This window comes from Panonychus citri, unplaced genomic scaffold (genome assembly GCF_014898815.1).
Source record: "Panonychus citri isolate SS breed McGregor unplaced genomic scaffold, ASM1489881v1 Contig00138, whole genome shotgun sequence".
Lineage (NCBI taxonomy): Eukaryota > Metazoa > Arthropoda > Arachnida > Trombidiformes > Tetranychidae > Panonychus > Panonychus citri.
The window spans coordinates 1325168-1341606 of NW_026515543.1; the positions used below are offsets into that span (position 1 = coordinate 1325168).

Genomic DNA, 16439 nt, shown 5'->3' on the forward strand with positions numbered 1-16439 from the left:
GGTGGAGTTTAGAATTTTCGCGGTGAATTTGAATTTGATGGGAATTTTTTTTTTCTTTGATTGTTGAGATTTTTTGTTCTTCTATTCATAAATGCGCAGATTAATTGTTCCTAATTGATCAACTATTAATTTAGTGTAATTAGAGAGAACAGAGAGAGAGATTAAGTACCGTGCGTGTGAATCTGATAGAATATCGATTGTCGGTAATTTGAAGAGAATTAGTTTTAATTGTGATCTACAAGAAGGTTAGTAAATATGATTGGAGAAAAATTTGATTTTTCTGATTAACGAAAATTATTTTTCCAATATTTTTCACTTTTCTTTTAATCATTTTAATTGATTTTTTCTTTTTTCTTTTTTTTTCCTCTAGAAACTAAGTAATTATCTATCTACCTGTCTAATTATCGATAGAAAATAATAAAAACCGAAACCGTTGATTGTGATTTGTTCATAAAAAGAAAACAACAAAAAGGTTTTATCTTTGTTCCGGTTAAGTGTTTGTGTTACCATTTGGATTAACAAGTAACTCTAATATTTTGTGTTCCAATTAATTACTAATTAATCTTCTACCGGTGACCATTTTAATTGGAGAATCTATCAAACCATTCTAACGATAGAAAATAATTCTCCCATCATTAGATAATCATCTCATTAATGGCTAACAAGTGATTCCATTGAAACAAGGGCGGTGCTTGGACAAGAGGTGTCATTATATTTTCGTTGTTCACTTGCTGCACCTTATTTTTTTTCTTCTGTTTATCATTTTGTTTTCTTTTTTTCTGTTTTCTTTTTTCTTCTCCTTCTCCCTTTGATTGTTACCATTTAAATCAATTTTTTTTCCTCTCACCAAATTGAAATTGTTCGCTATCATCTTCCTCAAATGTCTAATATGGTAAGTTGGCAATTTCTCTCTGGGGTTGATTTGTTTCGCCCATCATTTTATTTCTCTCTTTCTTTTTTTCTATTTCCCTTATTTTCTCTCTTATATATTTTCTTTCTTTTCTTTCTCTCTCTCTCTCTCTCTTCTTTCTGCTTTTCAAATGGAATATCATTGTCAATGGTGTTTTCTTACTTCTTTTTTCATCAATCATTCGTTTTGTTATCATATCTCATTCTTATTGTGTCTTCTATTTCCTGTCTAATCGTCTCTTTTCTTTTCTTTTTTTCTCATATTCTTCTGGCCCGGGAAACGTTAATCTCTCTTTGGTCACAACTATGGATTCCATTTACTTGGGAACTTGACTTGGTATCGCTGCTTTTTCACCCTTTACATCAACATCATTTTCCTATTTATTCACCATTGAATCTGTTCAATCTAATCCATTCAATTATCTGGTTCATTTGTGTTTTGGTCTTTAAATTGTTCCTTCTCAAATTCACAAATCATGTTCAAACCTCAGAGTGATCAACTTGACCATGCACTTGACCTTATGCGTCGCCTTCCACCTCAACAAATTGAGAAAAATCTTTGTGATCTAATTGATCTCGTAAGTTTATTTAAGCCTCAATATTTACTTTCAATTTGCTCTTCTCTTTTTTTCAAACTGCCTCTAGTGAAAGATCAGTTAATTACTTTAACGTCATTTACTTTTTAATTTTATTAATTTACTGTTCTTCTTTTTTAGGTTCCGAGCTTATGTGAGGATTTGTTGTCATCAGTCGATCAACCTCTCAAAATTGCTCGAGACAAGATCTCTGGAAAGGATTATCTTATTTGTGATTACAATCGTGATGGTGATTCTTACAGGTTGGTGTTAAATTACAATTATAACCTGTTACAAAGATTATCTTACCTTATTTAACAGTCGATCCAAATCCATCAATCTAAAAAAGACTTCTAATTGAAATAGTCGGCCCTTTAAATGTTATTATAGTTACATTTTTTACCATCTATGGTAAATTTATGTTGCTAATTGAAATCTAATTAATGATCAACAACACCAGTAACAATTGCAATGTCTCTATTATTTTTTGAGAGAAAAAAACAGTTCACTCTTAATCTTAATCACTTGATTCTTTCGTCACCTTTGTTTTTACTATAATTTATCTTCTTTTTCATTATTTATATCAACAGATCTCCTTGGAGTAATAGTTATGAGCCTGAATTGGAAGATGGAACCGTGCCTTCAGAGAGGTTAAGACAAATAGAAATCGATGCTAATTCAGCTTTTGCTCAATACCGAGAAATGTATTATGAAGGTGGCATATCCTCCGTGTACCTTTGGGATTTAGACCCTGGTTTCCAAGGGTTTGCGGGTGTAATTTTGATTAAAAAGAGTGGCAATGGATCCAATAAAATTAAAGGTTGTTGGGATTCAATACATGTTTTTGAAGTCCAGGTACAAATCAAACAATCAACTGCTAAATTGTCCTTATCAACAATCATTTTAATTATGTGACTTTCCTTTTATCTTTGTTTTTTAAATTGTGCGAAATTAGGAAAAATCTGGAGGTAGAAATGCCCATTATAAGTTAACATCAACTGTAATGTTGTGGCTACAAACCACCAAACAAGGATCAGGAACAATGAATCTTGGTGGAAGCTTAACTCGCCAGTCAACAAAGGATTTTACCGTTAATGATGCAAATCCACACATAGCCAATATTGGAGGAATGGTTGAGGTAAATGAAAGATTAAACTTGTAACAATTGAACCTTTACTGTATCGCCAATAGCTAATCAATATTTTCCATTTTCACTGTTTACATCTCTTTAGGATATGGAAAATAAGATTCGGAATACTCTCAATGAGATCTACTTTGGTAAAACCAATAGTATCGTTAATGGCCTTAGATCAGTCAATTCTTTATCCGATCAAAAGCAACAAGATGCTCTTAGAATCGATTTGGCTCAAGCATTACAGAAACGTCAGGCCAAAAACGATTCCTCCGTTTGATGTAACAAAACATTAATGTGCTTGTTTTGTTATCAATTTTTTTCCAACAAAAACATCAACTTCTTCAAAAATTTATTGTAATAATTTTTACTTCTAATTGATGAGCATCAAAACGAAACAATGAAAAAAAAAGTGAGCAAAATCCAGAAGGAATCATAGAAAGAAACAAAAATGGGAGCAAATCGACTAATTTAAATCATATCGATACAATTAAATTTCCCAATGTTTCATTTTTGATGAAAAAGACAAAGTAAAAAAAAGGAAAGAATCAAAAATTAACCAAACAATCAACTTATATAAATACACATACATTCATATGCATATTCAGAGATACGAAACAAAACAAAAAATAGTGTTAAAACATAATATCAACACTTTGAAGCAAACAATTGATTAATTGCTTAATATTAATAAATATGTTATTACACATTAAACAGTGAACAAGATAAATTCACAGGAAAAAGTGTTACTCAACAATGAGAAACACCAAATGATTAAGATGAACAATCATTTATGGATGATAAATGATGAATTAATGGTGATTAATTTTATTCGATAGTAATGATTTTGTACTACAATTAAACTCCAATGATTGTTAAATGGACCTTTGCAGTCGCCAAGAAAAAAAAGGTCAAAAAGTTGATTAATTCTCATGCTTTGTTGGTAATTGTGGTAAAAAATATTCTCACAACTGATTAAGTTGATTCAACTTGTTTTCGTAAGTAATAGAAGATGAAACCAAGAATAGAACATAATCCAGATCAGAAATAGAAGATTTATCGAGGGAATAATCCATATCTCTTACATCATTCAGTCTTTTTCATTCTGATCATTTTTCCCTTCTCTCTCTCTCTCTCTCATCCTCATCTTCTTTGGGTTTTCCTTGCATCGGCTATTTCTTTTTCCTCTCTCATTTTGAAGCCGATGATGAAAAAATCAAAATGAGTAAATGATTAAATTCAGAGAGAAAGAGAGATAAAAATTAAATGTAGATCAGGATGTAAATCAATTTATATTATTTTTCCAAATATGGTTTTCTCGTTTTGTTTCAATACGATGATGATGATGATGATGATGATGTTTGACTATTTCAATGTTACTTCCCCTTCACAGTTGAAAATTGTTTTCTTTCAACAATTTACTCCACTCGTTCAACATCATTTAGAATCATGATTATTAGAATCGCGACCCTGTTGAATAACCACGATTACTTGGAATATTGGAGTTAATATTATTTCTCATCCCGTAGGAAGAGTAACCTGAGGCTCCCATTGGTCCAGATAATTCTGTACCCATGAGCGGATGCCTACGAGGTTGTTGTTGTTGCTGTTGCTGTTGTTGTTGTTGTTGATTTACTGATCCGGTTGAGGGTAATAATGAAGGTTGTTGGTAGGATGAAACGGGTTGTGTTGAATTGGGAAAATGAATGGGCATAGAGGATGAGGGTTGGGAAACAGTATTTGAAGATGAGGTACTCAGATAAGATGGTGTATTATATGAGTTACTTGTTGAATATGAGCTTGTTGAAATCCCACCGGTTAAATTACCGGTACCTGAGGCAGAAACACCTGAGATAACATTACTACCTGAGCCACTTGAAATGGCTCCAATTTGAAGTAATGAGTTAAGAGCTGCTTTAACCTGAGGATTTTCTAACAATTTATTTGGATCAGTAGAGTGTAAAGTTGACCCAATAGTGGTTGAAGATGTTGCTGTTGAAGAATAGCCCGAAACCCCGGTGGCAGATTGATAATCTGATCCCGATGATGTGGGGTTAACACGTCGCGTTGTTGAAGGTGCAGAAGAGGTTAACCGATCTCGTTCACGTTTGAAATAATCAATGATGGAGTCAATCTGGGGAAGGCTTAAAAATTGTATACCTCCTTCACTAAGAATAATTCGTAAAAGAGAAGCAATATCATCAGGGAGCCGTTTATCAGAAGTAGCTCCCGAACTGGTAGTTTTTGTTGGTGGAATATTAGTTTGATTTTTGTTTAAATTGGAGCCATTGGATGAGGAATTGGAAGTGGCCACTACTGCCGCTGCTGCTGGAAACAATGGTATCGAACCAGTAACACTACTGTAATTGGGAACTTCAGATTGTTTTGGCACCTCAAAGGGTTCACGATAGTTTTCACCCATCGGCGGAGCTGCTGGTTGTCCGGTGTAAGCGGCGAAATCTCGTGAAATCAATGGTAAAGCTTCTTCAATGGGAATATTACGATGCTCTGAAAATTTTTAACAAAAAAGAATAAAAATTATGCATGAGAATGAGAATAGAAAAAAACTTTGAATATTTGAATTACCCTCTTGATTGTGAAGAACGTGTAATGTGCAGGATCTTTTTTCTTCATTGGCGGGTGTAACTACGATCGCATAAAGAGTTCGTCTACGAGGTGAATAATATTATTGGTTAATCGGATATATTAGTTGGTTTATATTTTCTTTGTTAATTACCTTTCAAAAAGATCGCTCAGAGTCATTGAAATGTGTTGCGGAGAATGAAGAAAAAGTAAATCAATAAACTTGACTGGAGTTTCCTCTTTCAATCTTTTCTCGATCATTTCAGCGTAGCGCCTAAATAAAGAGGGAAAATGTTTCATTTTTTATTTGTTTCAATATTAATTCAAAAGTAAGAACTGATCTACTAACCATTGCTCTCTATTGACGACAATAATCTCGATATCATTTCCTGGTCCTTCTGGTAAAGGTGGTGGAGGTGGAACTTCTAATCCTAAGGATGAAATGGAGTAAAAGTGAAATTGGATTAATAAAATTGATATTGGAAACGATTCCAAATGAATAGAAATGATTTTCTTTGTGAAAATTGGTCAATACTGTTTCAGGGATTTTTAATTACCTGGTCCAGGTAGGTCAAATGGAGGAGGTGGTCCATCAAAACGTGATTGTGGTGGTCCATCGAATCGTGACTTTGGAGGTCCATCAAATCTACCATGAGGTGGTCCGTCAAATCGACCTGGCATCATAGGGCCGTCAAATCTTGATGGAGGTCCATCGAAACGACCATGTGGTGGTCCATCAAATCTTGAGGGACTGTCAAATCTATATAAATGCAATGGATAAAGAGATTAGATAAAGTATGAAATTGGAAGAATTTAAAATGAACAAAGCGAACCTTGATTGTCGTGGTCCATCAAATCGTCCTCTTGTGGGAGATCGAGAGCCACTACCAAATCTAGAGGGTCTACCGTATGGTCCTCGACCTGGTGGACTTCGGCTTCTGCCTCGACTCCTTCCGACTGATTTTCCCATAATCTAAATAAAGAAACAAGAAAAAAAAATAAACAACATTCATATGGTTAGTTTAAAGAGATTTTCATATTTAACAACTTGATTAAATAAACAGACTCACCAGTAGGTCTGATAAATTAAAAAATTGATTTAGAAAAACAGAAAATATTAAAAAATTTATACAAAATGAAAAAAATACTCAAAAGGATTGATCTTAAATCAGCTGAATGGTCATTTGTAAAACCAAATGATTATTGATGGAAATGAGGCTCTGTATAAGAATGAAAATTGATAACAAACAATTTAAATAATTATAAAATCGACTCATTAGTCAAACAGATGAACAAACAAACAGAACAAAATATCAAAATCAATCATAGAATTAGAAAAGAGTAGCAATTATCACATCATCATCGAATCATTAACATGTTACACAATTAAAAAGCGAAAGCAAAATAGATTCAAATAAAATCCATTCTCTTTTCTTCATTTCTCTCACTCTCTCTCTCTCTCTTTTTCTTTCTCTCGGTTTCTCTCGGTTTCTTTCAATCTCTCGTCTAATTGAAAACAACAAGAGAAACAAGAAGCCTCAAAGAAAATGTCATCACCAACACACACGATAAACTAAATTAACTTTAAATCGCAATTTAAATTAACACAATGAAAGAGAAGACAAAACATTGATCTTACCTGAAGTGTAAAAATTGGCGAAACCAAAAATAAGAAGGTTAAGAAATGAAGACCAATAGGTTCAGATGAATTTCCAATAAGGTTTAGAATACAATCAATTCCAAGAGAAACGAATTAGTCTACAGCTAATCTAATTAGACTAAAATAAATGGAAACAATTCTAATTACAGTAACATAATTAATAATGAAACCAAATTGTGAATGTAAACAAACCGAAAAGCGATTGAGAAAAAATTAGAGAAGAAAAAACTTCTCTGAGAATAGACTTTTTTTCACCGATCAAATGCTCGATCAATAGCCAATAGAATTGGAGAAAAATTGAAAATCGTCTCAATCAGTTGATTGTAATTCCTCCCTCGGGGTTAATTTTGTTTTGTTTTATCATCGAAATTCTTGTAATTGTTTTACAATTCACATAGTTAACCGAGTGAATTTAGAAACTGTTAATGAACATCAATTGTTTAATCTACTGTTTGTTTCTGTATTTGTGACTTTAAACTTGTAACCTTTTTGTTTTAATTTTCATCTTGACTGTTTGTTTTGATTTTGGTTTTCTCTTTTTTTTAATTCTAATTATGTTAAAAATGATGTTGCCCAATTTAATTAAGAAAGAGATTAGAAAAAATGTCTTCTCTTTACCGTTTTCTTGGAGTTTACAAGAAAAATTGTTCAGAGGGTTAAAAGATGATGTTACATGTTCATCTGAAAACAAAATGGCAACAATTAAAAATGATCAAGGAATTGAATCAAATCCTTTCTATGGGAAATATTCCGAGCAAATTAAGAAAGCTGTTGATAAAGAAGGAATCAGAATAGCTGAGAAAATAGGTAACTATTAATATTTTTAAATTTCTTTAAGAATGTAATCAAAATTAATATACAATGTAATCGCTTTTTTAATCTTATTTGTTTTTTATAGAAGAGAATTTGAAAGAGATTAAATCTTTAAACACTATACCGGAATCACAGAGAATCAAGACCAAGGTGAAGAAGACTGAAGACTCGAAAGAATCTGGACCTAAGATCGGTGGATTCCCTGGAAATCGAACCTTAAAAGATTTGGTTAATATCGAGATGTTATTAAAGTTAGACTCTGATGGGATTAGTCAAGTTTGGAGTGAATATCATAAAGTTAAATCTCAATGTATCTTTGCTGTAATTCCTGGTGAAAAATACAAGATAATCTATGAACAGGGTCGCAAATATCCGACCTTCATCTTTCCCGTTCCCAAAACGGAAACAATCAATTGTGGAGACTCACAAACGGACTCAAGTGGCTATCAAATCTTCTTGGGACAATTTAATTACCATCAGATTCACTTTACATCACTGATTTCTTACCATGCACACCAAGAAAACGCTCCAGTTGCAATGACTTTAAGACATTATCCCGAAATCAGCGAGGAAAAAGGAATCGTTCTGATGGAAGGTTATTATGATGATAAGATTCTAAATTCGATAGAAGCTCAATGTTTAGCTAACCAGGTTCAAATTTTTTACGGCGCTAACGATTTAACCAAAAATCTTCTTCTCCATAAATTCAACAAAGATCCTTCAACATTTGATTACAACGAAGTCATCGATCAATTTGAAAAGGGATTATTATGACAGCAGAAGACAATTTAATCGTGATTATCATTTCGCATGAAATTGAATTGTACAAACAAAAACTCTCAATTACAATTTAATCAATTGACTTGATTTTCTTGTAAATGAAATCAAAATGTTATAACAATAGATATAAAATGATCCATTGTTTGTTAATTATTAGAATTTAAAATCCGTAAAATGAAAATGAAAAGATTAATTATGTCGAGATACAAAGTAATCGCAGCTAGAACATAATCTTCGGGTGAAAATTGATGCTTTCGGTTACCACCGACGATCATTTGAGTGTCGATAATCAAATAGAGTGAAAATATTAATGCTCCACCACAAGCATAGAGAAGATGGAAAATTTTGTTCCGTATGAAAACCGCCAGAATACCAAATACCAGTAAAATAATCAAAAAGATGAATAAGATTCCATTGCAAACCGTGAAGTCGATCTTAGTTTGAAAGGCAAATAAGGTCAATGAGACAACAACGATCGTCGTGACAATTATGGCGTAAATCAGGACTTCGCTTGAGGAAGACACGGTAATGAATGCGACCGAAATTGATTCGGATAAAGTGAATATACCGAGACAAATTATATTACAGGGAAAGCTCCGAGCGGCCCCACAACAGGCCAAGGTGATCAAGGAAGCCAAGGAAACAATGACCGCGACAATACCTAAGCCCGGTTCGGCAGCTAAATATCCAAGTTCCGGTGATAAATTGAAGGCCAAAACGAATCCCAAAGTGACCATTAATTGTATACACACAATTCCATAAACTTTACGAATAAATTTCAGTCGAATTAGTTTATCGCTGAATACGTTGAATTGAGCTTCCGGTTGAATACCAGCTTCCATTTGATTCTCGGAATCCATTTTCACTAAGAACAATTAACTGATTAAGGAGAGAAATAAAGTTATTCAAATCAATGAATCAACTAGACCAATGATTAACTTTACAATTGTGTTGATGATTAAAGGATAAGTTTAGTCTTCTTTATAATCTCTTAGCTGTCTAACTGTAACAATCAAAATCCAATCAAGGGTTTAATCAATTCTCTCGTTCTTATTTGAAAGAGGATTATTATAACATTAAGAATCACAATCCTTAGTTCACATGAAAATGCTGCATTACAATTGAATAAGTTTTCTTTTTGATTTCTTTGTTATAATTATTGATTTAATTTAGAATAGAAATCAACTAATTTCGTTATGTATAATGGTTTTGCGAAAAGTGATTGATTGTTTGCATCTTCTATTTCCACACAAACGTAATCTCCCGGTATTGGTTTTCTTTTAGTATCACCAGTTAATCCACTGATTGGAATCTCTTGATTGTTAAAAATTGTTCGTAAATTATTATCTGTCCTTCCAACCAAATCATCGACTGATCTTGAACTGTTCCCTTCGACAAGAACTAATTGTTGGGAACCTTTTTTCGATTGATTTAATTTAAGAGAAATTCTTCTAAACAGATCGTTTACTTCATCTACTCGGCGGGTTTTCACATCGTAAGGTACGTTGTCTTTAAGGTGATAATGAGCATGAGTTTTCTAGTTGAGTAAATTTGAAAGAGAATAAAAAAATCGGATTAGAACAAATTTACAAAATCAACTCAACAATTAACTCTTACCTCTCTTAAACTGTATGCAAACACGTAAATGAATTGATAAGCAACTTTTTCAATCAGATCCAATGTCTCCTGATGAGCCTCCTCAGTTTCATCACAAAAACCACAGATAAAATCACTGGTTAAAGCAACGTCAGGAATTAATTGTTTAATTTTACCAACCAAATCTAAGGTAATCAAATCAAGAGAAACAATTAGTTATTTCAATTAGTAATAGCTTAATGAGATACTTACCTAGATACGTTTGTTTGGTGTATCCTCGTCTCATTTTATCAAGAATTAAGTTATCACCACTTTGAGCTGGAAGATGAATTGTATTACAAATGTTTGGATACTTTTTGATTACATTAATCACTTGTTCAGGAAAATCTTTGGGATGAGGTGAAGTGAATCGTATCCTCATTTCAGGGTCAATAGCGGCCACTTTGTCCAAAAGAAAGTCGAATGTTAATCCCCCTTGAGGTGGTTTATAAATTGTCTTGAAACCGGGAGCAGTTATGTAAGAATTTGACTCGAAAATTTCTGATTCTCCACTTTTATCACGATAACTGTTAACATTTTGTCCTAAAAGAGTGACCTCTTTAATTCCGGCTTTTGATAAAAGTCGAATCTCATCTAAAATTGATTCTATGGGTCGACTTCGCTCTTTTCCTCGGGTAAATGGTACAATACAATAGCTGCACATATTATTACATCCTCTCATTATGGATACAAAGGCTTGTTGAGCTTCACCATATCTAAATTGTTGCCAATTGTTTACTTGGATCTTTTCATTTTCACCAACCATTATCACCGGCATCACATCTCCATAGGTTTCATCAAATGAAAGTATCACATTAACAGCATTCTTCCTTGTGATGTTGTTAATTGCTAACAATTTAGGTAAATCTCTATAATTATCTGGACCTTTGAATAGAAGACAAAATTTAGATAATTATGATTAAAATGATATTGTACTTGTATCGAAAGTTTGTTTTCATTGAGTTTGGGCAATAATTTACCTGCAACAATATCTACACATGAATTTTTCTCTATTAATTTAGTTTTCAATCGTTCGGCCATACAACCAATTACTCCGATTTGTTTGATTAATGAGGGACTTTTCAATCTTCTCAGTTCATTCAATCGAGACCAAATTTTACGTTCAGCACCATCACGAATAGCACAGGTCATTAGGAAAACAATCTCAGCGTTTTCAATATTATCAATTATTTGGTAATTGTGTTCACTTAATATCTTCGAGGCCACTTGAGTATCATTGGTATTCATTTGGCATCCATAGGTTTCTATGTAAACCTTTTTACCGCCTCCGTCTAAATATTTATCATCTAAATAGGGAACGGGTTCATTTCTTTTGGCAATGAAAGGTTCATCAGGATTAATATTAATCTCCTTTTTAACCAAATCTGGATCATAGAAAAATCTATCAAAATTAGGGCCACTTTTAACTCTTTCTTTAAACTGTGACAATTTATCATCAACAGTTAATTGACTCGATGAAACTGAACTAGACTTTTCAATCCCTGAGGAGATAGAAATTGAACCAGAAGAGAAAGATGAAACTCCAATCCTTTTAACCAAAGAAATACGATTAAGGTGAAAAAAAGATCGACATAATGAATAAATTGTCATCTCAATACAATTGGAAAACAAAGATTACAATTAGAATAAGTCAATCAAAGAGATAGAAAAAAAAATTCATTCCATCAACAAAGGAAAGTGAGAAATCACCAAAACAACCAAAAGAAATTCCTTAAAATTATACAAGTAATTAAAGAAAACTAAGTTACAATTAACATTTCAAACGATTCTCCACTTGTTAAACTATGGGATGACCAATAAAAATTAACAATTAAAACGTAATTAGAACAATTAAACAAACGAAAAACATTAACAACAAAAATTGGAAAAAAAAATTAGAAAATTAATTTGAACACATGATTGTTTCGTCTCCATGGTAACAGCAATTTCTATTGACAAAATTGTTTCTGTTTCGCCAGAAAGGGAATTAATAAATTGATAACTAGTGTTAATTATCTGATGAAAATAGAAGTGTCTTATAGTTAATTCATATTCTATTCTTTTAATCATATGTTGATCTAACGTTCTCTTCTTAATTGCTTGAGAAAATCTATTCTAACTAAGACAATTTTCTGTCAAAAGGTGAGTCATTCTCTTTATTTTCTAACATAAATATTTCTCTCCTATTTGTTTACCTTTTGTTTTCTACATTTAAATCTAATTTTAAGTGATTGATTTTTAATTACTTTCTACTATTAATTGTTTCTCATTAATTGGAGACTATGTTACTATTATAACAGTTTTTGGTTCCAAATTGTCCATGAAAAATTGAGAGCGAGAGAGAAACAGAAACAGAGATAAATGAGAGGAGAGTCTTGATCTTCTTTGTTTACATTTTTTTCTCTTGTCATTGTATTGTGTTGATTGTCTTTTCTTTATTGTTTTAAATCAATTTTTTTTCTCTTCTTGATTTAGTTAATCGAGTTTATCAAATTGTAATCTTGGGCCTTTTAATTGTTCTTCAGGAAAAAAAACTGACCTTCATTCACTGTCAATACCAATTAGTAAGTAAGATTTTTAATTGTCTTTTTTGTCTTCTCTTGATTAGCTGAACCTTCAAATTCTATTTTTTCTCTAATTAATTTGATTTGATTTTCTTATAACATTGACTGTTATAGACTCCAAGTTAATCTAATCATCTATTAATATTCAGCGATTAATCAAGTGGTTAGTCATTTACCATGTAACCATATTAGTCTTTATTGTTGCACCAATTTGGAGCAAACTCTCATCTTTTTTTTTTGTTCCATTCTAATCATATGTTTAATTTTTTCTTTCTATTCTATAGTTAATTACCTGATTGTATTTCCAAGATGCCTGGAACAAATTATAACAAGTTAAAGACCAATTTGAGGCTTGCGATCACGAGGCTGAAAATGTTGGAGAAAAAGAAAACTGAAAACGCTCAGAAAGCTCGAAGAGAAATAGCTGCTTTCATTGCTTCCAATAAAAACGATCGTGCCAAGATTAGAGTTGAGGCCATTATCCGAGAGGATTATCTAGTTGAAGCCTTGGAAATTGTTGAAATGTATTGTGATCTACTTTTAACCCGATTTGGCCTAATTGAGCAAATGAAAACTCTGGATGAGGGTTTAGCTGAAGCGATCTCTTCAATCATTTGGGTCGCCCCTCGAATCGCTGATATTCAAGAGCTTAAGGTAATCGTTGACCTTTTAACCCAAAAATATGGTAAACAATATGTTATGGCAGTTCGAGAAGGAGCAATTAAAACTGTTGGCGAAAATTTGAAGAAAAAAATGTCCATTGAAGAATTACCCAAAATAATGATTGAAAGATACATGATTGGTAACTTACAAATGATTAGTAATTACTCGTTACAATCAATCTAATGTTTATCTAATTTACTATCTAGAAATTGCTAAAGCTCAAAATGTTGATTATACTCCTGATCCTGGGGTAATGAAACAAGATGAAATCTATTTGGCCGAAGAAGCCATTGCCAATAAACGTCCTGGTTTCCTAATTGATTTGGATCCCGGTCTTGGTCCACCCCCTCTTCCTATGGTCAATCCAAATGTGCCTTACGCTGGTCAACCAATAGGTCAGTAATAATGAAAAGTAAAAAAATATTAATAAATAACAATTCAATTTTGTATTTCTCTTTACCTTTCAATAGGTTTCCAATATGGTTATGCTGTACCACCACCAGGTCATCCAGGTCACCCCGGTATGCCACCTATGCCACCGCCAGGACAGCATCCATCTTATGGTAATGAAAAAGGAGCCATCGGTGGAGGTGGGCCTGGTGTTGCCCCTTATTTTAACCCTAATGCCTATGAGCCAACTGACAAATCACCTTCCGCTCCAGCCAATTTCCCGGAAACTCATCCTCACCATCCCAATTATGATCCACCCAATTACCACAGTATGTTTCCAGACAATCAAAACCCAAACACTAGTGGTGGTGGTGGTGGTGCTCAACCAACACCGAAACCACCGGCAACTAATCAACCTCCACCTCCGGCTCCACGTAAATCAAAAATGCCAAACAATTTGGATGATTTTGAATTACCTGATTTACCAAACGTTCCCGATTCATTACCCGACCTTGACAAAGATGACAAAGGTGATCCACCTAATGATGATAACATTGATTTTGATGATTTAGCTGCAAGATTTGAAGCACTTAAAAAGAAAAAGTAAATTTTAATCAATTAATATTTTACAATCAATTGATTATTTATTTATATTGATAACAAAATCTCACACAAAATACAAAACATCCCAATAATTGATCATTAAATTGTAACTAAAAATACAATAACAACAACATCAAATAATCACCAACAAGTTAATCAAATTAAAGCTTGAAATTATTGTACAACAATTATTATATACTTTTCCTACCTGCAAATTGTATTCTGATGATTATTTTTGATTATTAAAATTCATTTATATTCAAAGTGAAAGTCGATCAGCAATTTCAATCATCACCAATTAAACTGATAACCTTAAATTGAAGTTTTAGTGGTCTAGTAGACAGTTTTTTCAATCTAATTGCTTAAGTAAATCACTTAATTTAACATCACAATTCAATAGAGTCTGAATTACACTCGTTAAGAAGTTGGAGTTTTTTTTGTCAATCAAATGAAAGAATTGACCTTATAACGATTTAATTTGTACGAACTTCAATTTATTGATTGTTTAGTGCATTTTTTTCTTAATTGTTGACAAAATAGAGACGCTAATGGTTAATTGACTGAATGGAAGATGGTAAAAAATAAGCATCAAAAAAGACCAACGAAAATTTTAGTTAACCTTGTCACCTTTAATTATTGATGACTGATTGTACTAATAAACTTGATGTACAAATTAAGGTAAGATGTTAATTGTAGGAGGTTTGGTGGAAACTAAACCTTTGAATTAATTACGGAAGGTGGGAATTGATTGGGAGATTGATTTCAATTGATGAATTATGTTGATCGGTATATAAGTGAATCGACAATCAATTAAGATCAATCAGTTGTTAATCAATCATCGGTAATCAAACATTCATTAATCCATCATGAGATCTTTACTATTTTCCTTAATTGTTTTCAGTATTATCTTAATGGTAATCGCTCATCATCATCATCGGTGCAAGGAACACAGGAGACATAAGTGCTGTAAGAAAGAGGTTCATCATCACCATGAACACGAAGGTAAGTGAGGGTAAAAGGTTCAAAATCGAAGTGAGGATTTTAATCATCTCTCAATGTGTCTTTTCTGTGTCTTTTTGTATTGTGCTCGTTATTTTTTTCAGGTAAAAAAGTTCACCATAAACATAATCACGGTCATGGTCATAAGCATGGTCATCATCATCAGAATCATCATCATCACCATCACACAGGAGGTGGACATGGACATGGACATCATCATGACGATGATCACGATGACCATCATGAACATAAGGCAGCTGATAGCCCGAAGCAAGATGATAGTAAGAAAACAACGGCAACCATAACAGGAACTCCCGACGGAAAAGGTCAAGTGGCAATCGTACTTCATGGTGCCCAAGCGGGGAAATTGTTACAATCTGTGTTAGACCAACAGAAAAAAGTTCCTAAAGAAACAAAAGAGCCAAAAGAACGTAAGTTCACATCAGCTCGTTCATCAGTTGCACCTCGAGAAAACGGTTACGCTGAACTCGCTCGATCAGGTCAAATGGGACAGTACGGTGGAATGGGCGGAGGAATGGCCAGTCCAATGTTCGGCGGTCGAATGGGAATGGGAATGGGAATGCCCATGGGTGGTGCGATGGGAGGAATGGGAATGCCGATGGGGGGAATGGGCGGAATGGGTGGAATGGCCCCAATGTACTAATCAATCGTCCCTCGAATTCATAATCACTAATTTATCAAAAAATCCTCAACCAAATTTACTGAGTAAATTCAATCCTTGTAAATTATAATAATCTTCGTACACTTCACCCAATATTTATTACTCCATCAATCAAATCATCGTAATTAGTATCTAAATAAAAAAGAAATTCAAATTGAATCAATTTTCTCATCATTTGATTAACAACAAAAACAACAACAATAATCAAGATGAGGAATAAAAATATTGATTAACAAAAAGTAATATCACTTTACCAGAAATAGTTTCCAATTAAATTGTCATTCATTTTTCTCTCTTGGTTAACTTTCCATAACCACACACAGCAATCAAGAAAATGACAATATACCAGAAAATAGTAATTAAATGGTTAGATGGACACAAAAGTAACACCAACAATTAACCAACAATCAAGTAAAATCTATTGTCCATTTGAAAAAAAAGTTAATATCGA

The 16439-nt window shown here is 32.8% G+C and overlaps 7 protein-coding genes across 11 annotated transcripts; 4 read left to right on the forward strand and 3 right to left on the reverse strand.

Annotated features, from left to right (window-relative positions):
• Nucleotides 1-89: 89 nt before the first annotated feature.
• LOC128393335 (F-actin-capping protein subunit beta-like) lies at nt 90-3330 on the forward strand. Of its 2 annotated transcripts, none has more exons than XM_053353497.1 (7): nt 90-245; nt 371-892; nt 1401-1487; nt 1626-1747; nt 2075-2339; nt 2440-2622; nt 2717-3330. In XM_053353497.1, exons 2-7 carry the CDS (start codon nt 881-883, stop codon nt 2894-2896), a joined length of 849 nt encoding a protein of 282 aa, XP_053209472.1. In that variant the 5' UTR covers nt 90-245; nt 371-880; the 3' UTR covers nt 2897-3330. The 2 variants fall into 2 exon arrangements, with proteins under 2 accessions (XP_053209472.1, XP_053209473.1); XM_053353498.1 differs by having other exon boundaries at nt 122-245; nt 379-892.
• Nucleotides 3331-3417: 87 nt separating this feature from the next.
• On the reverse strand, nt 3418-7045 carry LOC128393330 (nuclear receptor coactivator 5-like). 2 transcript variants are annotated; one of them, XM_053353490.1, is made up of 8 exons: nt 6839-7045; nt 6270-6419; nt 6033-6172; nt 5757-5959; nt 5549-5630; nt 5354-5473; nt 5203-5285; nt 3418-5124 (listed from the first exon to the last, which is right to left on the reverse strand). In XM_053353490.1, exons 3-8 carry the CDS (start codon nt 6167-6169, stop codon nt 4073-4075), a joined length of 1677 nt encoding a protein of 558 aa, XP_053209465.1. In that variant the 5' UTR covers nt 6170-6172; nt 6270-6419; nt 6839-7045; the 3' UTR covers nt 3418-4072. The 2 variants fall into 2 exon arrangements, with proteins under 2 accessions (XP_053209465.1, XP_053209466.1); XM_053353491.1 differs by lacking the exon at nt 6270-6419.
• Nucleotides 7046-7175: 130 nt separating this feature from the next.
• On the forward strand, nt 7176-8602 carry LOC128393334 (ATP synthase mitochondrial F1 complex assembly factor 1-like). Its single transcript, XM_053353496.1, has 2 exons — nt 7176-7666; nt 7758-8602. The coding sequence occupies exons 1-2, from the start codon at nt 7414-7416 to the stop codon at nt 8444-8446; spliced, it is 942 nt and encodes a 313-aa protein (XP_053209471.1). The 5' UTR covers nt 7176-7413; the 3' UTR covers nt 8447-8602.
• On the reverse strand, nt 8596-9326 carry LOC128393336 (protein lifeguard 1-like). Its single transcript, XM_053353499.1, has one exon. The coding sequence runs from the start codon at nt 9310-9312 to the stop codon at nt 8599-8601; it is 714 nt and encodes a 237-aa protein (XP_053209474.1). The 5' UTR covers nt 9313-9326; the 3' UTR covers nt 8596-8598.
• Nucleotides 9327-9441: 115 nt separating this feature from the next.
• LOC128393329 (CDK5RAP1-like protein) lies at nt 9442-11912 on the reverse strand. The gene is made up of 4 exons (XM_053353489.1): nt 11068-11912; nt 10301-10972; nt 10070-10233; nt 9442-9989 (listed from the first exon to the last, which is right to left on the reverse strand). Exons 1-4 carry the CDS (start codon nt 11696-11698, stop codon nt 9609-9611), a joined length of 1848 nt encoding a protein of 615 aa, XP_053209464.1. The 5' UTR covers nt 11699-11912; the 3' UTR covers nt 9442-9608.
• A 166-nt stretch (nt 11913-12078) lies between these two features.
• Nucleotides 12079-14571, forward strand: LOC128393332 (IST1 homolog). Of its 3 annotated transcripts, none has more exons than XM_053353494.1 (5): nt 12081-12229; nt 12563-12655; nt 12936-13453; nt 13521-13709; nt 13785-14571. In XM_053353494.1, exons 3-5 carry the CDS (start codon nt 12961-12963, stop codon nt 14309-14311), a joined length of 1209 nt encoding a protein of 402 aa, XP_053209469.1. In that variant the 5' UTR covers nt 12081-12229; nt 12563-12655; nt 12936-12960; the 3' UTR covers nt 14312-14571. The 3 variants fall into 3 exon arrangements, with proteins under 3 accessions (XP_053209470.1, XP_053209469.1, XP_053209468.1); XM_053353493.1 differs by having other exon boundaries at nt 12563-12651; XM_053353495.1 differs by lacking the exon at nt 12563-12655 and having other exon boundaries at nt 12079-12229.
• A 345-nt stretch (nt 14572-14916) lies between these two features.
• Nucleotides 14917-16147, forward strand: LOC128393013 (zinc transporter 7-B-like). Its single transcript, XM_053353114.1, has 2 exons — nt 14917-15309; nt 15411-16147. The coding sequence occupies exons 1-2, from the start codon at nt 15174-15176 to the stop codon at nt 15968-15970; spliced, it is 696 nt and encodes a 231-aa protein (XP_053209089.1). The 5' UTR covers nt 14917-15173; the 3' UTR covers nt 15971-16147.
• Nucleotides 16148-16439: the final 292 nt, after the last annotated feature.